The sequence below is a fragment of the Mytilus californianus genome, unplaced genomic scaffold (assembly GCF_021869535.1).
Source record: "Mytilus californianus isolate M0D057914Y unplaced genomic scaffold, xbMytCali1.0.p SCAF_7, whole genome shotgun sequence".
Classification (NCBI taxonomy): domain Eukaryota; kingdom Metazoa; phylum Mollusca; class Bivalvia; order Mytilida; family Mytilidae; genus Mytilus; species Mytilus californianus.
This window is the reverse complement of record NW_026262723.1, coordinates 1,506,711-1,530,253: the sequence shown is the minus strand read 5'-3', so window position 1 is coordinate 1,530,253 and position 23,543 is coordinate 1,506,711. Positions and strand designations below refer to the sequence as shown.

Sequence of the window (23,543 nt, the reverse complement as noted above, 5' to 3'; positions counted from 1 at the left end):
CTTCCGGTGTTTTAAAAACAAGCACGTGTTGTAAACGGTGTAAACACTGACATTAATCGGTTGTTTTCTTAAATTCAGAATTTTTTTAGGGGTTTCACAATGGCTGAATATGTTCAACAAAGCATTGAGGAAATGCTCCCCGAGTTGGAGCAGATGGAAAGAGTTGGAATTTGTACAGGAATTGAAACTAGGTAGGTCTGTCATAACATGCAAAAGCAGACGCCACATTTGCATTTTCAACAAGACTATCAGTCAGATCGTTTATTTACGGACCATCTTTATTATCAATGCGTCTATAATATTGTTATATGCATTGTCATGAAGAAGCACAGGTTTACAAAGAAAAATATGATAGCTAGACATATGACAAACGTAACATAGTGACAGATGCCCATATATCTGCATAACTGTGTAATAAACCGATTATCTCTAATTAAAAGTGTACCTCCAGCTCACTTTTTCATTGAATTAACGGATTTAAACACGCCCTTCATCGCACACATTTTCATTCATTTCATGAAAAATCTCATATGGACTTTGGTGACCTAGGCTATAAAAGTTGGTAACTTTTTTTTAATAACATCACTTTATATATTAACGGATTTAAACACTCCCTTCATCGCACACATTTTCTGGTGGAAAGTAGAAAATTGTCTCATTGGAAATCGCACCACCATCTTCTTGAATTTATAATGACAGTTATGTCATAAAAAAAATCATACAACGAACTCGTTGACATTTTATGTGCAACACCAAACACAAGTTAAAATACTTTTTTAGTCAAATTGTAAATTAATGTCCTTCACATATTTAGTATTTGTGTATTTCTTTAACAAGAAGAGTTTGATCCAGAAGCAAATAAAAAGCTTATAGGATACATTTTTTGTACATACACATAATCATAATAAATTAATGATAATAATTTTTGATGTGAGGCCGAGGTTGACAATAATTTTCTCTGAGAAACAATCTCCTCTCAGCTATGTGTTTTTTAATTTATAATACTAAAATTGAGAATGGAAATGGGGAATGTTCTGTCATTGATATCTTTTAGATTTTAAATTGAAAGTAATAGAATATGAGTTCATGTACAAAACAATGTTGCAGTCATTAGAAAGGTAAAAAAGTGAAGCAAGATGTTTATTTTCTATGATGACACACTATAAAAAAAGTCCTAAGCCTGAAATGTAGAACTAAAGCATTGATTTAAAAATTATTGATGTAAATTCAATTCCTTGTCTTGAATTTTCTTCTTCTACTTTTATTGTTGGCTAGAACTTAACTTCCAAAATGATTTCAAGCAGAAACATGACTTTTTGTCTTATATTTGATATATATACAATGTATTACCTTCTACATATTTTAGAAAAATTCTAAAAAAGAGAACTAATTATGAGTATAAGCTGAGACGAAGAACAAAATGTAAGGAAGATTTTATGCAGTACATTAAGGTATGTATAACCATGATGACTAGTGTTATATGTTATGGTAATACAACCTTTTTGTAGAATGACGGGGGATTGAAAGGCTTTTCTGATACAATTTGAATTTGATAATGTGTTTGATTGAGAGAAAAAAAAACTACATATTTATGGGAAATAAAAAATAAAACTGTTATGTATACAATGTATAATAGAAAGTGCATTCTAACCCCCAGCCACCAGTATATTTATTTTTGGAATAGCCTTTACTCTCGTCATCAAAATATATTGAATCTAATGGAATCATGAATATGAGACTAAAATTATTATTTGAACCTAGTTATCTCCCTTTTATTGATGTTCTTCACTGAACAGTATAAGGCCTTTAATTAACATTTAGCAAAGGCTGATTCCTCCCTGCAAAATTACCAAAAGCACCAGTCTGAGCATAATTTTTTACTAACTGTAGATCAAACTACATTCAGTGCATTGCAAAGTACAGCTATGGAGAAGTTTAAACATTACATCCTAAAATTGGAAATATGATCTTACAAATACTGTCATAGTTTGCTCAACAAGTTCATTGTAAAAAATCAAAACAAAACCAAGCCTTATCATGCTTATGGCAACCACAGATCACATCAAAATATTTGATAGACAACTTGTACTACAATCAGGATGATTTTTCCCAGTTATTTCACTGATTTCAGCTATTTTTTTCTACTTGAAATTTTTGTCAAAGGTGCTGGACTTAATAAGAGCTGGTGGGAAAATGACACTTTTGAAAGGGAGTGGAATTGTTATCAGATAGATTTTAATGAAATTCTGTTTTTTATTTTCGAAAGCAAAATCATCACTGTAAAATATACTATTTTGTTACGCAATGTCATCAATGTATATCATGGTATATCAAATGGTTTTATATCTTTATTCCAGTATGAAGTGGATGTTCTAAAGCTGATACATTCAAGGAGACAGGTATGGCACTTTTTGATTGGTTCTTTTATTGAAGAGATTCAAAACTTGCAACAAACCCATTTTTATATGACCGCAAAAAATTTGCGTGGGTATAATGCTATCACGCCAGTCAGTCGAAGACATTTGGTTTCCGGAAAATAACTTTAGGTGTATGGATCTCTATGAAATTTAATCAAAAGGTTCAATATCACAAAAGGAAAGTTGGGATTGTTTTTCGGGGTGATGGTCCCAACCGTTTAGGAATTAGGGGTCAAAAAGGGGCTCAAACAGGGATGGGGTAATCGTTATCTGTAATCGTAATCGATTGTAATTGATTACATTTTTTCAAGTAATCGACAGTAATCTGTAATCGACAACATTTTCGATTACATGTAATCGTAATTTAATAGATTACAGCAAAAATTATGATGTAATCATCGATTACTTTTCGATTACATTTCGATTACTTTAGTAAAATAGTTTGATGAAATAAAACCTATTTAAATGAAAATAGACAAATGCATGTATTCATCAGTTTATAGTACTGATAAAATAGAATGTATTAATATTACATGAGAGTTTATCAAATACCTTATTTAGATCTATTGTCTCAAGCTACATTATGATTAACCAGATATCCTTACAAATTTTACTATATTTCCAGCTTTTGAAATAAACGACTTTCAATGCTTGTCAATAATTTAAGACCTTTTATATTAAGCACAAAAATGTTAAAAATAAGAAAATTGATAAATTATAAATTATAAATGTAATTTTTTTCAGAGGAAACCTCTCACATTGTAATGAATTATATTCAAATATACCTGTTAATAACGGGTAAATATCAAACTTAAGTCAGTATGACAGCAAAAATTAGCAAACTATAGAAAAAAAACCTTCAATATAAAGAAGCGATTGATGCAATGGTCGAAGTCATTTCAAGAATGTTCTCATGTTTAGCATCACTCACTCAAGAATTTTTAAATAGTTTAGATCCTCTGTAAGAGCTTCCATCTAGAAAACAACTGTCAACATAACATTTGGAAAAAATGCTTTAAAAGCTGTTCTAAATATCCACTCTAAATAAGTTGAGCAACATAATTGTGTTTAAACTTGCTTCATTATTTTATAGCATGTAATCGAAAAGTAATGCAATTACTTTTGATAAAGTAATCGATTGCAATCGATTACATACAAAAATCAGAGTAATCGATTATTAATCGATTGCACAAAAATCCTTCACGTAATCGATTATTAATCGATCACATTTGTCAGTAATCGTGCCCATCCCTGGGCTCAAAACAAACATTTTTCTAGTTTCAGGACAATAACTTGTGTATAAGTATTTTTATTGCTCTGAAATTGTACCACAAGGTTCAATACCACAATTAGAAGGTTGGGATTCATTTTGTGGGTAATTGCCCAAACCGTTCAGGAATTAGGGGCCAAAACAAGCAATTTTCTAGTTTTCAGACAATAACTTGTGTTTAAGTGTATGGAATGTCTCTTAAATTGTACCACATTTTACAAAAAGAAATTACTTCAAATATTTTGGTGGGAGGGGGGGGGGGGAATAAAAAAAAAATTGGGGGGGGGTCAATTTTTATCCTCAAGATTTCAGAAATTAACAATTTTCCAAAATAAATATTGGGGGTCACAATATATATTGGTAATTCTTTGTATATAGTCTGAAAACAGATTTACTATTAAAGTATTGTGCAACAGCACAGTGTATTGCACAACAGCAAGAAATCTTCAATTGAATATAAATTCAAATCATATAAACAATTTCAAGTTCTTTGACTACATTTATTCTGTGTCAGAAACCTATAATGTGTCAAATATTTAATTACAATCCAAATTCAGACCTGTATCAAGCTTGAATATTGTGTCCATTTTTGCCCCAACTGTTCAGGGTTGGACTTCAGCGGTTGGACCTCTGCGGTTGTATCCAGCTGCACTGGGCGAAGCAGTTTATTTTTTTTGCTTTAGTCAAACTTTGAAATGCTTAATACACATAAATTATTGAAAGTGCATTGTATAAAAAACAAAATAGACCCTAACAGATAAAAGATAAAATTTATATTCACTAAAGATATTCACTGATAGTGTTTTAAATTTTAACCTGCATTGTAAACTACATTAAACAAAACTTTTTCCAGATATGGGACAGACGCATAGACAAGAAAATGTATTACATTGGTTGCAATGAATAACTGTGATTTCTCAGTGAAATAAAAACCGATAATTTCACTACTCTGACATCATACAACAATGGGATTTTTTAAGACGTAGTCGATGTTCATCAAAACAGTTGAAAATATGTAGAAAAAGATATAATTCCCTCTCATTTTCTAATTTATTTCAGCTAAAAAGTCCATGGTCAATGTGATAAAAAGAATAACTAATCCAAGAATTAAAATATCAAAAAATATTCAACTTGTGACCGAAGAACACTGAAAATTAAGCACATTTGTGAATTAATGTGTTGTTCGGTCACTCTTTGAATATTTTTCTATATTTGAATTCTTGGATTCACTAATTCTATAAATAATGCCCCTCTACTATGATAAAAAGATATCTAGAGGTAATTTTATGATAGTCAGCATTAAATATTTGTCTGTACCATGTGAAAAACTCTACATGAATTACAGGTGATGTAGGGGGTATGTCATAATAAAACAACCTAACAACACCGAAAACAGTGATAAATATTATTTTTATTACCAGTATAAGGAATATTATATTTTCTAGATCTGTTAATTACACTTCTGAAACCTAATTATGCTTGAAATATACATGATATACTTTATTTTTTATTATGACAAAACATTCTTACTTTAATTATATGCACATATAAATGTAATATTGCTTTACAGAAAGTGAGATACCATCACAAAAAGACAGAAATTGAGTATGCCATTACTTGTAGAATACACAACTTATTTAGAGTGAGTGCTTACACTATTTATTAACACCATTAATAGTCTTGTACAGAACAATAAAATTGAGAATGAAAATGGGGAATGTGTCAAAGAGACAACAACCTGACCATAGAGCAGACAACAGTCGAAGGCCACTAATGTATTGTTTTAATTGGAATTGCCTTGGTTTTGCATATTTTAATGTGCCAATCTGCCTATTAAAGAATCAGACAGTGGTGAAAACATGACAAAAAAAAACCTGCTCAAGTTTACATTAATTTAAGTTCAAAATGTATAATGGTGCACAAATATAACATTCGTTTCCTTTTCCTTTTCTGGTATTTCAAGATATAATTTATTGAAATGCACTAGAAATTAACAATTAAGGGGAGTTAACTCCGTAATTTACTATCATTCTGCCCAAAAGTTATCTAGATATTTCTCAAATTACCAGACACACAGAAACAAAAGACCTACCATCATGACCATTTCTAACTCAGGATGAGGGTAACTTCGAAATAGGATGGTTAGGTCTGCAGGTTTTTTTCTGCCATGTTTTTAATTCTTCTTAACTGCCTGATTCTTACAGAGACTGGCACGTATAAAGGTCTATAATTTTATGCACTATTGTATTTGAGCAGACTTTTTATATTTGTAAGGTCTTTAGGATCTATAACATCAAATTATGAAAGTTCCCTCAACATTTTTAAAATACCTTGGTCAGTAAACATGTATCTTTTTATTTGTTCAGTTTAGTTAATCTTAACTTTGCAGTAAATCATGTACACAAATGTGCCAATTATAAGTATACATTTTGACTTACAATGCATAAACATGATTATGTCTGCTTGAATAAACTTGTTTAAGGAGGGAAAAAAAGGGTTAGATAATATCTTGATAGACTAGGCATTGTTTTATTAACAAGTGCAAGTCAAATTCCGAGGCATTAATTATTGTTTATCAGGTAAATTTTGCTGTCTGGGTTTTATAGGGGCAGATAAGTCTTAGCTGTGTTCATAATTCACGATTCACAGCTTTTTGCATAAATTTATTTTCTTTTTATTAGATTAAATGAACCTTGAAATGTTTGAGTTGGGTAGTACAATGCCAACTGAACATACAAAAATTAGACACACATGAAAATCTCCCAATATATGGTACCTTTATACCTCACTGATTTTACATTATTTTAAAGGCTCGCCATGAACCCAATATCTTGCTTCTTTCTATTCTTGTAATTGAATTGTTTTTGTTTCTATCTACAGATGGTAACCAACAGATTTCCTAATGATGTCAAACTATGGCTGTCACACATAGAATTCTCACAATCAAGGGTATGTAGCCAAATCAGATTACAGGGTAGTGGTATGAAAATACTTGCAATAGAAATGCGACGATTCAGGTTTTATTTCAATGAATAGGGTTTTATACTAACCAAAATTTTTAGTGCAGACCCTATTGATTTTATGAGGATTTTTTCATAGACCTTTACCAACAAAACAGTTATTGTAAGTGCTAACTTATTTCATAAAAATACTAAACAGAAAGGAGGAAAAACTTGTTGAACATCATGACTCCATTCTTTGACAAATTTTGAATGGTGGAAATACTGGTTAGTGATAAGTATAAAAGGGAAACTAGGCTCATTGAAAAAACACAGTTTTCAGGATTATGACTAAACAAAAAATTTGAACCCTCAGACCCTTTAATATGAAAGAAAATGCTAAACACACATATTTTTTAGCCTGATGTATCTATTAATTTTGTGATTTTAGTGATTTTCCACAAAAATTATAATTTCATTCTTGCACACAAAGTTGGGGGTGAATACAAATTGTGCAGTTACAGTCAATCATATGTCCTACTGTTTATCATTTCAGAAAGAGAAAGCAAATGTTAGTAAATTTTTCACCAAGATGTTACAAGTTCATAACAAGAAAGCAGGTAAGATTTATTGTCAACTACTGTAGGAGTAAGGTGCTGCATCAGGTGATCGTATGGCATCCTTGCTTCAATGTACAAGTCAGAATGTTCTTAATGTTGACATAAAAATCTAAGACGTAATGACAATTTGTTTATTCTACTTTAGTATAACATTTTGGATTTGTTAATGAAATTAAAAAACACTGGTACCTGGTAGTAATTTTATGTTAACTGACAGCTTCTCTCTCTTTCAGTTTTCTAGAACATAAAAGTACACGTTTGTAACCTGTATAAACATAACGTTGTATGCTGAATCTTTAAAGTTGGATTTAACTATATAATATCTAAAATTTTATCCGTAAAAATGTGATTTCAAGTATTAAAATGTTAACTAAAAGTATTTTCATGTAAAATGTAATTTTAGACCTATGTGCATGCTGGAAATTAGAACACCTTTGATTTGACCTTTAATAAGACAAAGAAAACAAATATTGTGCTTCCGCTTCAAACAAGAAAATGGATAAGCTTTTTGGGTTGTATATTTTGTGCAACCACCACTCAGCATGCTCAGTGAATATTCCTGGCTGAACTTCTAAAAAAAGAAGATTTTTGCCTGCTGACCTATATACATGGCAGCTGTTGCTTTGAATATAACATGGATAGAATGCATATAGTTGTTAATGATACCTCATTTTACATGTCTGTTTAGATCTGTGGATTTTAGCAGCCAAATGGGAATGGGAAAACAATAACAGTCCAGATAATGCACGACATCTGTTACAACAGGGAATCAGATATCTGAGTAACAGTCAACCGTTATGGCTGGAGGTATGTAACATTAGGGACTTTGGTATCTAAATCACATCTTAATATGAAAATAAGGAGATGTGGTATGATTCCCAATGAGACAACTATCCACCAAAGTTCAAATGAAATGGATGTAAGCACTTAAAGCAGCTATAGATCACTATGCAGCCTTTAATAATGAGAAAACTCATACCATATAATCTGCTATAAAAGGTCATGCCATGAAAAATATGAAACAATTCAAACGGGAAACTAATGGCCTAATTTATAAAAATATAATTTACGAAAAACAAACAAGACACATGAACCAACCATAACCACTGAACTACAAACCTACTTGGGACAGGTAAGTAAAACTATATCAGAACTAGAGAACTAAGTGAAAATTTTACAGGATCTCTCTTATTTAATTCTATTGTTCTTATTAAGTATCTTAATGGAGTGAAATTTTAGTATTCACCTATGAAAATATGTAATAAACTATATGCATGGAAATGGTGGGAGGAGAGGGTATCAATAAATTAGCATTACTTACTGTTTATCTTATAAAAATAAGGAGATGTGGTATGATTGCCAATGAGACAACTATCCACCAAAGTTCAAATGAAGTGGATATAAGCAATTATAGGCAACCATACGGCCTTCAACAAGGAGAAAAACCCATACCGTATGGTCGGCTATAAAAGGCCCTGACATGAAAAATATGAAACAGTTCAATTGAGAAAACTAACAGCCGAATTTATAACAAAACAAAAGAATCAACCCTCCCCATAACCTGGGACAGAGATGTAATAGTATGTTAGTTATTATTATTAGTAATTTACTATCAAGTATATACTAAATTCCTTAAGGGCATATGATACAGTTTTGATCCCACAGTGAATTTTTGACGAAAGTTTGCATGCAAGCTATTTTTCACGTAGTCAATTCAAATATGTAATAAAAACATACCTTCATGTGCTACTTTTAGAAATAAATGGGGTCGAAATTTTAGACCTTTACTGGAAATTTCAGTTTCTTGGACATTTCTATCCTTTGGAAAGACATACTTAACTTTTTTGTTTCAAAAGATAAACACAAGCGAATTTTTGTAAAAGCATCTGGAATATCTTCTCTACTTACGTATGCTTTGAATTTGTATAACAATTCTTTGGAAATTATTCAATTTTATCACATTTTCATTATTTTAGTCAAAGAACGACATTTTTTGCTGTATATTTATCTAATTTAAAAAAAAAATCATCTGTGATTTGTTCATAAAAATTGGCACAAATAATCTTCATGCATAATCAAACCACATTTCATTTTTAAAAAGAGGGGTCCATGAACTAGTTTTCAAGTAAAATCAGTTTGAATGATAAAAATCTGTCTAAAATGCATCTTTTCTGAATATGTCACAGTTTGACGTGAAAGATAATATTTTACGTTAGCAACGTCATTACCTCCCCTGTAACTGTATCATATGTCCTAAATAGAGAGATGAAAGATACCAAAGGGATATTCAAACTCTGACATATGCCATGGCAAAAACAAAAAAGATCAAAAGATAAACAACAGTATACAAAACACAACATTGAAAACTAAAGACTGAGCAACATGAACCCCCATTAAAAATGGGGGGGGGGGGGGGGGGGGGATATCAGGTGCTCCGGAAGGATAAGCAGATCCTGTTTTACATGTGGGACCTGCCTGTGTTGCTTATGTACAAAAGTACCCAGGTCATATTAGAGGAATTCTTGAAATAGATGTAATGGTTTCATCACTAAGATTATTCAAATAGATCATCATGCTGATAATTAAAAGTCCTTTAATTGATTGATATACACCACCACATACTGTACAGGAATGCAGAAATTAAAACTTGTTAAAACCTGCATTAATAATACTGTGGATTCATTTATTTTATGGGTACCAATTTTCGTGGATCGCCTATAGAAATTCTTTGTTGAAATTCGTGGTTCAATTATACCCACTAAATCAACTAATATTAGTATCCAACGAATAATAATGAATCCACAGTAGCAAGTTGGCAAAGATTCACAATATTAGATGCAGGCATCATACAGTATCTGGAAAGTTCTTTTGAAACAAATCTTAATTTATCAGATGTGTTAATATTAAACAAAAGGCTCTTAATCTTGAATCTAGTCATTTGTTAACCCATAGCTGGGCACAGGATGTTTGTGCTTTTTAACCTGTAACACGATAGGACATTTGCGCTCCAAACACTATGGACATTTGCGCTTTCAATTTTGATACACCTGAGTAAATTGACCGGCCATTTGCGCTTTTTACCTATAGTTGTCTACCTGTAATTTTAATGAGTTACGTAAATAAATTCAACTTATAAATGTCAATAGTTTGTTCACATTGACACAGTCTTAAACATAGAGTTTAAAGTTATAGAGAAAAGTAAAAGGGGAAAATGTATGTGTCACGATGGATTTTTATGATTGAACAACAGTCAGTTAATTACATTTACATTTGTTATATTGATGAACAGACATCTCAGTCAAGAATTGAGAAATGGAGACTTAAATATGTATTTGAAATGAGGGCGAAATACCAGTCAGGACAGATTACAAGTCAGAGCAAAATTGTTCATTCTTTGGGCTTCAGATATCAAGCGAAAACTGACCTGTGATAACTAAATGTGTCTTTTATGTCTTTATGATGTTTAATTTTAGGTATATATAACTATCTCAATGTGCTATGAAATGACTTTTAAACACGAATGTGCTATGGAATTACTACTTAACTTTTAACCATAAAGAAAATATTGTAAAAGCGCAAATGTCCTATGCAAAAAGCGCAAAATTCCATATTTAAAAAGCGCAAATGTCCTATGAATTGAAGCGCAAATGTCCATTAAAAAAAGCGCAAATGTCCCACGCCACCATAGCTATTGATATATTATTACTGAAAACCCTGAAGACAATATTGTGTAATTTTATGATTTTTTTTATTGCAGTATTTCAGAATGGAATTGCTATATGCAGAAAAGGTAGATTATAATTGTTTTCTTTATATTCAAAATAATATTAGTAATAATGATCTAATGTCTAGACCAATCAGAATGTCCAAACCAGTGACATTTACACAATGTTGCACTATTTTTTGATTGAACTATTTAAAAATGGTGATAACCAGGGTTAAATTTACACAGTTAAAATCACTGTTGATGGTGAATTTCACAGGAAATGTTGCTGATGTGGTTCAATCAGTGGAAAAAATCTCTCAATATTCAATAGGTAGTATCAATGATGAGGTCATAATCACCAGCAATCACCTTGTTTTGCCGTGAATCACTGAACACAAGCACAAGTGATTTTTGATGGCGACTACTTGTGTGATAATTGTAATCCATTTTGTTTTATATCAGATTACATACGTTCAGGTCACCCTTACAAAGTTAGGGAATTAGATCTTTATGATGATGTGAACAATTAATGTCAAGTAAGTGATACTGAAGATTCTTTAGAAACCAAATTAAATGGATTTTCATGGCAATGGGAAAAACCACAAATTTAGATATTCTAATGAATACAAAGTTTAGTTCCTCTGATGGGAGCAAATGCTGAAACCTAAGGTACCTTGAAAATTGCTTGTTTTTGGTCCAAACACTAAAATCAACATCAATGAAATTTAAGTTATCTACAGCAAATTTTTAAATAAACATGATTATTTAAGTAGCTTTGCCATACTTTTTCAGTAATGTTTTTCTGTATTTTTTTTAGTTACGACAGAGAAGATCTGTATTAGGGATTGAAGAAGATGAGGTGAGTTAGTCAGGAAGTATGCTTTTAGTCACTGACAAGCTGTTGTACTACAATGCAGTCTGTCCAAACGCATCCCCCTTTTTTGGATTGACAAATTTGTACTGATTAAACAGATGGTGGATTAACATGTGTGATATGCAAATTAGTTTCTATAAATTGATTCTGGATCTTATTTTTGAAGACTTACAGGCCTCTATTAAATACTGTCTATTTTAATTAGATTTTATGAAGAGATTTCTTTGAAACTATTAAGAGTGTTGTTGCTGTTTTTTTCTTGAGGAGTTGCATTCAATGGACATCTGAAGGTACCTTATCTAGCTTTTTTAAGCAGCAAGATCATTTTGACCCTTTCCAAATTATTACCTAATTGTACATGTTCATTCAGGTTACTTTGTATACCATAATGTGTACTGATATTTAAGTCTAGGAAAGCATGGACTATTTATTAGTAGAAATAAGGCTTTCAATGACAGCAATTATTCGTTGATCAGTACTTTGTGTTTACATTTGCTAGTTGTTTTCATGCCTAGTAACATCCTAATCAATCAATATAGAATATGGAGAGGTGGTATGATTGCAAATGAGATAATTGCTATTATCCATTTCAGTTGTATGATTATGAGAAAATGATTAAACAAAAAAAAGCATAAATGTTCTCTCAAAAACACAGACATGTTGAAGGCTAAGTTGAGGATGGTCCACCAACCATGACCAAGTTGTGTTTTACAGTTATATTGAATGGTTCGTCGACCATCCTCAACACTACAATCAATTAATCTGTATGAGATCAGCAACCAAGAGTAGTATTTATATCCAGTAGAAATGACCTTAAAATAGGCATTTGGTACCTTTTATTTGCTTTTTGTACACTATATAAGACTTTCTCTCATGGAAAATCCAAATTAAACCTGAATTTGACAACATTTTTTTAGCAACATATTTTAATCTTTTGTTTTGATTAAGTTTTTAGAAAATTTAGAAACTTTTCATATAAAGAGAAAGAGAACTGCTCAATAAGGGGAAATAACTCTAGTTAGCTTGTGATAAATATAGATGTGTTATCATTTATTTTATATCAAAAAGTAAAAAACAACATGCAAGATCTTAATTTAGCTTGCAAAAGACCATACACTAACAGTCTTACATATATCCAAGAAAAATGAACCTTGGGAACTTCAGTTGGGCAGCAACTCAACAAAAAAGAAAATCTTAACAAAGATGTTTATTAAAAAAAAATGTAGATAGTTTTGATTATTATTACATTTTCAATTTCAATTTTTTATTTTACCTTTGTCCTTAGTATGCATACTGTGACTTAAAGATAAAGAACAGCAATAAAAGCACTGTCCCTTTGCTTTGTGTGTTTTTTGCTGTCCATGTACTGATTTTGTGTCATGGATGCATACCCAATATCCTGTGTTTCTACTATAAAAAAAAATTTGCCACTGCATATTGAGCAACTATCATTCATTGCATTTTAACCTGTACAATCTTTTTTGGTGAAATTATTTTCTTCATTTTTCTCGTTGTAAATTAGATTTAAATTTAAAGATGTCAGGATAAATAAAGTCTTTTAAGAAGGTCAATAGAAATTACATGTGCTTTAATTTTGTTATTTGGTATTAGACAGGTAGAAACAGACAGTAAGCTTCTCATTTCTCTCTGTCTAACAACCTTGACCAAGGCATATTTGATTTGATATATATAAAACTAATGAAGGAAAATATGTTGGTTGTGTGGGGTTTTAAAGTCCATTCCTGCACTGTGACATTCATCTTGATTGAATAGCCCTTATAATATTACTATTATGTATTTCAGACAGACAAAGTATCTGATACTGTGTTGGAGGGATATGTTGCTGAAGTGGTTTACAAAAAGGCTATAGATGCTATACCAGGTATTTACAGTTTTAGACATTTCCCTTTAAATTAACCAGTAGCCACTATATATTGATTAGGCTGGTGACTTTCTTGTAGTAATTTGCAGAGATGGTAAAGTTCACTTTTATAGAATTTAACCTCCTAAAAGCAGAAAGAGTTAAGGCTGTTCCAGTAAAATATAAGTGGTATCCAGACAAGACACTTTCAAAATGGGTTTACCACCAAAGAGGCTATTTTCAATTTCACTTGCATTTTCCAACAACTTTAAACAAATTTTGGTTGACATGAATGCTACTTTGATAGATCTTTAAAACGTCTATTAATATCTTTACAGATGTTCTAAATGGATCTTGAAATGCATTTATTGTCCCCCGTGTAACATGTTGAAGGGGACATGGAAATACCGGCGTACGTCCGTTGGTGTGTCTGTCCGTCCGGTCTAGTTAGCGCTCTGACGGGTACAATTCTTGCCAGATTTTTATAAAACTTTTACTATAGGTAAATATCAGCAATATCTCGGACAAGTTGTAAAATGGTGGACGATCGACTTTTTAGCTCACCATATTAAGTGAGCTTATGCCATCACTTGGCGTCCGTCGTCGTCGTATGTTGTCGTCGTAAACTATTTAAAAAATCTTCTCCTCTGAAACTACTGGGCCAAATACCTTCAAACTTTAACTAAATGTTCCTTAGGGTATCTAGTTTTTAAATTGTATCTGAAGTTTTGATCCATCAACAAACATGGCCGCCATGGCTAAAAATAGAACATAGGGGTCAAATGCAGTTTTTTGCTTATATCTCAAAAACTAAAGCTTTTCGAGCAAATCTGACATGGAGTAAAATTGTTCAATTGGTCAAGATCTATCAGCCCTGAAATTTTCAGACGAATCGAACAACTCATTGTTGGGTTGCTGCCACTAAATTGGTAGTTTTAAGGAAATTTTGCAGTTTTTTGTTATTATCTTGAATATTATTATAGATAGATATAAACTGTAAACAGCAATAATGTTCAGCAAAGTAAGATCTACAAAAAAGTTAAATGACCAAATTTGTCAATTGACCCCTTAATGATTTATTGCCCTTTAAAGACAATTTTACGCAATGTGTTCATCAAGTTTGCTAACATTTAAAAATCTTCTCTTCTGAAACTATTGTGCCTAATACTTCTTAACTTTGAATGAATGTTCCTTTAGGAATCTAGTTTATGAATTGTATCCAAAATTTTGATCCATCAACAAGCATGGCTGCCATGGCTAAAAATAGAACATAAGGGTGAAATGCAGTTTTTGGCTTATATCTCAGAAACTAAAGCATTTAGAGCAAATCTGACATGGGGTAAAAATGTTCAAAAGGTCAAGATCTATCAGCCCTGAAATTTTCAGACACACCGAACAACCCATTGTTGGGTTGCTGCCACTAAATTGGTTGTTTTAAGGAAATTTTGCAGTTTTTGGTTATTATCTTGAATATTATTGAAGATAAAGATAAACTGTAAACAGCAAAAATGTTCAGCAAAGTAAGATCTACAAAAAAGTTTAATATGACAAAAATTGTCAATTGACCCCTTAAGGAGTTATTGCCCTTTAAGGACAATTTTACACAAGTTTTATGTTTTTTAACTTTAAAAATCTTCTCAAATGAATCTAGTATAAATTTTGCATTTCATTTCCTTGTACGTCAAGAAACATAGAAACTATGGCTAAAATGGAACATATGGGTAAAAAGCAAAAATAATCATTGATGAAAGATTTAAGCAAAAAAAATAACAGGTGAGCGATTCAGGCTCTTGAGAGCCTCTTGTTTTAAAAGAGTTATGCCACTTGGAAATATTAAATTTATGGAAAATGGCCTTGTTAGCGCTCTCATGGGTACAATTCTTGCCAGATTTTTACAAAACTTTTACTATAGGTGAATACCAGCAATATCTCAGACAAGTTGTATAATGGTGGAGGAGTGACTTTTTTAAAAGAGTTATGACCCTTGGAAATATTAAATTTATGGAAAATGGCCTCGTTAGCGCTCTCATGGGTACAGTTCTTATCAGATTTTTATAAAACTTATACTTTAGCTTAATATCTGCAATATCTCGGACAAAAGTGATTGACTTTTTTTAAAAGAGGTATGCCCCATGGAAATATTAAATTTAAGGAAAATGGCCTCGTTAGTGCTACAAAAAAAAATGTTTTATTTAGCTATTACCCTTGTGCCTTGGATAGATAAAATATGTGCAACACAGAGGACATTGGAAATCTGTTCTTTTATATTAATGAATATTTGTCATTGAAGTAGTAATTTTAAAGTTTCTAATGAATATTAAAAAACAAATGATAAGAGTATATTTTAAAGACATCCTTTAAAAAAATGATCAGTTAGGGTGACATGTCTTCCTTAGGCTCTTACCATATGAACTCAAATTCTTAATATCAATAAAACAAAAATCTAGTTATAGATTTGGTTGCTCACAGTAACTTCTTTTTTCTAGCAAGCAATGTTTAATAACATAATAATCCAATACACAATAATTTATGATAACAATATTCAAAATTTTCATACAAAATGTCCAATAAATGTAGATCAACTGAAATCAAACTATTTTCGTACATTAATATAAGACAATAAACCACAAACCATCTATCATTGTCACTGTGCGCACTTTTGATAAACTGACCCCCAACAATTTCTTTATATAGTATAACAGACCCCCACCTTTCAAACTCTCAAAGCATTTCATGTGTATATTTTACCCATTAATTTAAATTCAAAATAACAAGAAGCATTATACAACTACTCCAACCAGTTTTGAATATATATAGATGAATAAATTTGGACAGCATGTGATGTCTCACTGTCATGAAATAGAAGTGCCTTCATTATATAAGTTTCAAATGGAACACATATTCTGGAATATTATTTCCACTGGAACAAATATTACAGCATTTGTTCCGAACAGAATGAAGGGTATAGAATATTTGATCCAACAGGATAAAATATAACAGCATTGTTTATAACAAAGTTTCCAGGGAAACTTCTGTAGGGGGAACAGTTATACGCAGACATCACAACCAATTGAATTCTCTGAAACCTATGGAAGGTAGGATAAAATTCTAGGACAGATTTTGTTTAGATTTTGTGTAATAAAAAGAAAACTACATCATAGAATTTTAATGATGAAATATGAGAAAGTAGCTCTAATAATATGCTTTCAGATAAGAAAAAGAAAAAATAGGATAACGGGACTGGTTTTCTTGCAACATAATAAAATAGCAAATTCACAACATATTCTATTATAAAAGTTACTTTATCAAACAAAAATATTCTGTTTTTTTTGTATTATTCAGCTATAAATATGATAAAAAGTCTTACAAATGTCACATGCTACTCTCATAATTTACATGTTTCATTAAAGGGAAACCTCGCAAAAAAATAAAAAATTGATATTATGTCCATTCTGTATAAAAAAGCACAAATTCATAAATATTAAAGTTTTATTCTGCTAGATATATAAGAGATCACCATCGATTTTAAATTTAGAGTATCAATTCTCTGTGTGCGGCCATTTTGACATCTTCTCGGTTTAGAAACCCCGATATATCTATAAACCACAAAGGACCAAAACCAGCAGTAACCTAACGTAGTCGCATTTATCCGACTAACTAACTTGATACGGAAAATGTAATTATTTTTTTAAATAACTATGGTCTGTCGTTTTAAAACTGTTTTTTCTTTACGAAGTTTTTGAAACAAGAAATTTATATGAGAATTAGTTAAAAAGTCAAAGTTCCAAGTCATAAATAAGTGTTCCGTGTATAATCGTTTTCGAAAATCTAATTTGTTCATAATTCTTTTATGTAATAAACTTATTTGAATAAATTTGGACCTTCTCTTATCTGATCACCAGCATGGCTAAAGGAATTATTTCCTGAGGTATTTTGAGGTGACACGTCCAGGTATTCAAGCGATTTCCTGTCGGGTTTAAAAACTCTTATTACACAATTACATAAAGCATGTTCATGCATCGCTTCACTTCTGAGGGTATTGATTATTGTACGACTTTGCCCCCAGCAGAGCTATAGAAAAACAGTACATTAACAGGTGTTACACGGACACTTTTTATATGATACACGGACACTTTTTAGTTGTTACACGGACACTTTTTATGAATAGAATCACTTGTGCATGATCAGTGAGTTCATGGGCACTTTAAATTTCAATTAGATTTGAACTTTTTGTTTTACCGACATATTTCTTGTCTTTTTCATTAAAATATTTACGTTGGCTTCAATAACTATATTTTTTTCAAACAATTCCAGTATATTACTATTCATATCAGTACACTAAGGGATTGACCATTTAACTTCAAAAGGGGAGTTATGTTTTTTCCTAAAAAATATTCTGATCCCCAATTTTATGAGAAAAAAATATATTGTGGTCAATCAGATGACAAAATAATGTTCTGATTCCTAATTTTCCGAATACCGTATATAAAAGTGCTAATTTCGAAAAAAAATATTTGGGTGATAGCGTTGATAAACTAAATCATTTTCTTACTCAGAAAAAAAAACATACCCCCCTTTTGTAGCTAAAGGTCGGTCCGTAAATGTATTTATTTTTTCAATATATGGACATGAATAGTATTCTGGACAATGCTGAAAGTAAAGAAATGCTGATACCGACGTTTATATTTCAATAAAAAAGACAGGAAATATATATAAAAAAATCAAATCTAATCAAAAGATAAAATCCCTTTCAACTCACCAATGCACGATTGATCCTATAAATAAAAAGTGTCCGTGTAATACATGTTCAAATAGGCAGCAAATCTTGAAGAAAATCATTCAACTTATGTCACCAATTTTGGACGGTAAGCTGTGATTGGATCATATTGTGACACGTGTTTGATCCTGACCAACACTATTAGAGACATATATAAAAACCTATAAGCATAATTTAAAAAAAAAAATCCAAAATATATGCCTATATTGGTGATTTTAACAAGACAAAATCGATTTTTTCGTACCATTTCATTCACTAATGAAATAGGAAATTCATTCTTTTTATATTGTTATTGAATTTATATATTTGGGAGCAAACTTACGATTTTTATTATTTTTTTAAGGCGGAATGGGGGAATGGAATGACACATCCTGCATGTTTTCAACAAAAAAGAATCAAGCCTGTTTATTTTAAATTTATTTTAAAACCCAAGCTCCCCTTTCCGTTTTCCCCCAAATAAAAATCAAATGTTAGCTTGCTTACCTCTGAAATCTTTTTCATACATTACTTACTTGCGAAGATGCATTTTTAAAAGTCTCAAATGTGTACGACATTCATCTTTTACTTCACATGGTTCTTTTTTTATGAAATTATTAGATTCTTGAATTTCTTTAGAAAAAACTATAGGATGAAGGGAAGTGAAAAAAAAGTTTGTTTAAACTGTCTTACTGTAACTTACATTAACTGGTATATGGCCATTTAAGTTTCGAATCTGTTAAATTTTGCTACCTCTTCTACATGCAAAATGTACTACTTCTTTCTTGAAACGTCGTACAAGTCAGATACAAAACAAAGGTAACAAAAAACAGGCCGGAAACAAACTGCCGAATAGTTTTTCTGCACTCGTAGTCAGGTCAAGGTCCTCGGCTATCGCCTCGGACCTTCACCTGACTACTCGTGCAGAAAAACTATCCGGCAACGCTTGTTACCGGCCTGTTTCTTTGTTACCTTTGTATTGTATCTAATACGTGTACATGGCCGATAACTTGTAACTTTCCATTTTAAAACTATCAGGTGTAATATACATCTTTGTCTTGCGTGTCCGATAGTGATATACTAGTCATTGCTAAACTCATACGCTTGTTTATAAATAACATTTCTAGTGTAAAGAATAATCTAAATAATTCCAAAAAAAGATTTGATAAAATAAAAATCTATTTACATATTTTTCCAAGGGTAAATTGGGGAAAATGTAAGTATATATACTCGTTGTCAATAATGATGGAAATTTTGAAACATGAAAAACTATTGATTTAAAAAATACGCACTTGTCGATCATTGGTTTATACGCCTAGATAGAAAGTTACGGAACTATAGATAGTCGCAATTTAAAATTGTATATTGAATATAAGAAAGAACATCTAGAACCAATTTGATTTAAATACAGGTCGATATCTAACTTGCTTTGGTTCATCGAAGTTATGGACATAGTAAAATCACAGATTTATATTTCAATTAGATTGTTCTCGAACAGTTGAAGAAATTCGTCATCATCACAATTGTTGGGTATAATGTATATTAATGTGAACATGGTTCTAATAGAACCTTTTGCCAATTTTCCTGTTCCGACATGCATGTAATATATATGCCACTGGACGTACACTAATGATCCCCAAAAGTTTATTTGAAGAAATAAAGAAACTTCACTCCGGATAGACTGATAGTAGTTGTATTAACGTCTGATCAGCTTGAGGGTTGATTAATTTATTACGTTAGCTTGTGGGGGAATAAACCATTCCCACTATTGCACTTATGCATAAAATATTAAATAAGAGTAATATAAGAGAAAATATAAATACGAAAAGTCGCATATCTGGTAAAAAAAAAAGTCTCACCAACTATAGGATTTCACGTACAATTGTCATTATGATCGAAATAACGGACAGTCATTAAAATACATGCATGTACGCTTTGATAAAAAGGGGTGCCGCAGTTGCATATTATTCATCATAAATCTATTTCAAGTTTATACTTTCCTGTTATTCTTATCAGTTAACGCAGAGACATGTAACTATACATCTCTAGTTATTGACAATCAACTATATAAATATCTGAATCTGATGTGACTTACAGTTCATCTCTAGTGGTTCATCTCTTTCTTTTTTTTTTCTTCTTTTTTTTTTTATTTTGGCAGGAACATAAACATTGTTAGATATAATGTTCCCAGGTTTGAGGGGGGAGGGGGGGGGGGGAGGTCAAGTCTATCGAAAGTTACAAAATAAGAACGTTGTATTTATGAATTTACAAGAAGAATTCTGTTCTTGGACGTTGTTTTCTCCTTTCTTTTTTTTTTAGTTCAGTGATTTAAATTGAGAAAAAATCTAGTCAGAATTTAAATCGTTCCAACAATCCCCCACCTAATACTCCTCTAAAATCATGAATGGTCATGCTTCACAATCATCAGAATTTACTTTGCATTGGTACATTCTGTATCGGTAGTGATTAACCTTGACATTTCCGGGTATAACAGAGCTACTTGTATATTACCTGTATGTGGTTAGGTACATCGTCCCATGAGGTCTTACGTATACAGGTTCACATTTATAATGGTTTCTGATATAACAAGGTTTTATGACATTCACACTTCTGCATGTTCTGTATACCAGTTTCTTATCTTATTTTCAGACCGAATGAAGATGTGAATATTTTCCAGGAAAAATATTGAGTATCAAAGTATCAAATTAATTTCGGGATTTTTTTCTTTCTTGGTATTAAATCACAGAAATTTAAAGATAATACTGCTTATAGATATAAGAAGATGTGGTATGAGTGCAAATGAGACAACTCTCCATCCAAGTCACAATTTATAAAAGTAAACCATTATAGGTCAAAGTACGGTCTTCAACACGGAGCCTTGGCTCACACCGAACAGCAATTAAGCTATAAAGGGCCCCAACAAATTACTAGTGTAAAACCAGGAGTATTCTTGTCAGTTAAGACAGACATATAATTATATGTATATATATGTCTGCGGTATAGACATGGTTTATGAATGAATGATAAGTCTTACAAAGGTACAAGATATAAAGCACATTGAACATTGATTCCGCCGATCTGTCTCCATTCAATAAAGGCAAGTTGACGTTAGATTGATTCTGTAAAAAATTTTTAAACATCGTTGGTCAAATAGCTAAAGTAATTGTTGTGAGATGTAGAGTATTTTAATAAGGACATTCCCGATTATGTAAATGTAGATCGCTTTGGACGGACCAAACTATATTAATGTAACTGATAATTTTCTCTGCACATTTAAATATTCAAGGTTACCGATGATAATTCAAAATAGCACAGTTTTTGGTTTATACGCTCGTTTTCGTGGGCCATTTTTATTTATTAAATTATTTCATTGAAAGTTATTCAGAATTCCGATGTTACAACAAAGTACTCATCCATCTATTTAAAAACTGAGCTAACGCAAAATATAAAAAATATATATAACGGCGATTCAGGTATTTTGCCACCATATTCCTCCTCAAATAATTATTTTTTTCTGTCTCAAACCCACATTTCTCTTTTATCATTTTTTTTATGTTTTTCAAACCGGAAAATAATTTTTGTTCTTAATTATTCGATCTCATTCCAATAAGACAAAGTTGACTTTAAATTTCCTGTCAACTTTTTAATTATCTTTCTTCAAATGGCTGAAGTATTTATACGTTGTGAGATTTAAAATATTTTGATAAGGACATTAATTCCTGAATATGTAAATAAAGATCGCTTTGGACGGACCAAATTATATAATTGCAATTGGTAATTATCTATTTCAAATATTCAAGGTTACCGATTCTAATTTAAAATAGTACAATTTTTAGTTCATATACTCGTGTTTAGAACGGCCATTATTATTTATTCAATTAAATTAATTCAGTATTTCATTGTTACAAAAATATTCAGCAGTCATAATTCATTTTAAACTGAGCTTACGGAAAATATAAAAATATTTAACTGCACCAGATGCGTGCGCATTTCGACAAAAATGTCTCTTCAGTGGTGTTTGAAGACTTATTCAAGAAATGAATAGGTTAAAAACCATAGAAAATGGTTAAAAAATGCATATTTAATTATTAAATGATATAATGGATCAAATAAGCCCTAATACAAATAAATTAACATGTTCAATACTGATGATGTTTACCTGTTGATATAAATCATGAGTAAATATTGTTTTTAGGCCCAGTTCACTTCTGAAAAAAAGCCTTATTAGCCAATGAACCAGAAATAATCTATTAATTTGATGAATCCTTGTTGTTTGACTTTGTTAAATTTTCAGTATTTGTAATCTTCACCTAATGATGCTTTTTCAATCTTGATTTTGCATATACATTTGTGTTTCATTTGCTGATGACAGCTAATCATAGTTTGTGTTATAGACTATCTTTGTATTGTCAATATACTATGACAGAATGTAGGCAGGTTGTTATTTGTCCTTAATTTTAAAGAGTTTTTTTTAATACTTTGATCATTTGTATAACTAAATGTTACCTTATACTTAATAGCCGGCCTGGTCCAAAGGGTAAGTGTAAACTATTGCCATCACTTGGTGTCTGTTGTTTGTTTTCTGTTTACTTTTACAAAAGTATTCTATATTAAAACTCTCTTGCCAATTATAATCAAACTAAGTGAAAATCGTCATTGGAGTAGAAAGTTTATAAAATGTGTCTGATGATCCAACCTGTCAACCAACATGGCTAAAAAAGGGTAGAATTATGCATGTTTTGGCTATTATCTTAAAAACTGTTTTTTTAATAGAGAAAATCTATTAACATGATTAAGATCTACCTGCTGTCCATTTTGGCCAAATTTCTTTGAAGACAACTTAAAGAAGTTATGCCCTTAAGTGATGAATTTTACGTATAATTTCCCTTTTGCCCATTAACTTGAAAAGTATACTTGATAGAGTAAAACTTTAAGTGAAAAATTATCAGCAGGACAAGATCTTCAAATATGTCAATAATATCAAAATTGTTGACCCTTTTTAGGACTTATTGCCCTTTCATGTTGGTTTTCCCCTCACATTTTGAGATACACTATAGCAGACAACAAAAACAGTAAACAGCAAAAAGGGTGATCTACAAATTA

The 23,543-nt window shown here is 31.1% G+C and overlaps 1 protein-coding gene across 1 annotated transcript in view; it reads left to right on the top strand.

The window, feature by feature from the left end:
* LOC127709402 (U3 small nucleolar RNA-associated protein 6 homolog) overlaps positions 1–23,543 on the top strand; it is a 225,244-nt gene continuing 201,701 nt past the window's right edge. The window contains exons 1-10 of the mRNA XM_052214923.1: positions 1–191; positions 1,367–1,451; positions 2,358–2,399; positions 5,258–5,329; positions 6,568–6,636; positions 7,183–7,246; positions 7,935–8,053; positions 11,004–11,036; positions 11,770–11,811; positions 13,630–13,708. Of these exons, the coding sequence (XP_052070883.1) occupies positions 100–191; positions 1,367–1,451; positions 2,358–2,399; positions 5,258–5,329; positions 6,568–6,636; positions 7,183–7,246; positions 7,935–8,053; positions 11,004–11,036; positions 11,770–11,811; positions 13,630–13,708 (697 nt within the window). The 5' untranslated portion in view covers positions 1–99. The remainder of the gene's footprint in view (positions 192–1,366; positions 1,452–2,357; positions 2,400–5,257; positions 5,330–6,567; positions 6,637–7,182; positions 7,247–7,934; positions 8,054–11,003; positions 11,037–11,769; positions 11,812–13,629; positions 13,709–23,543) is intronic.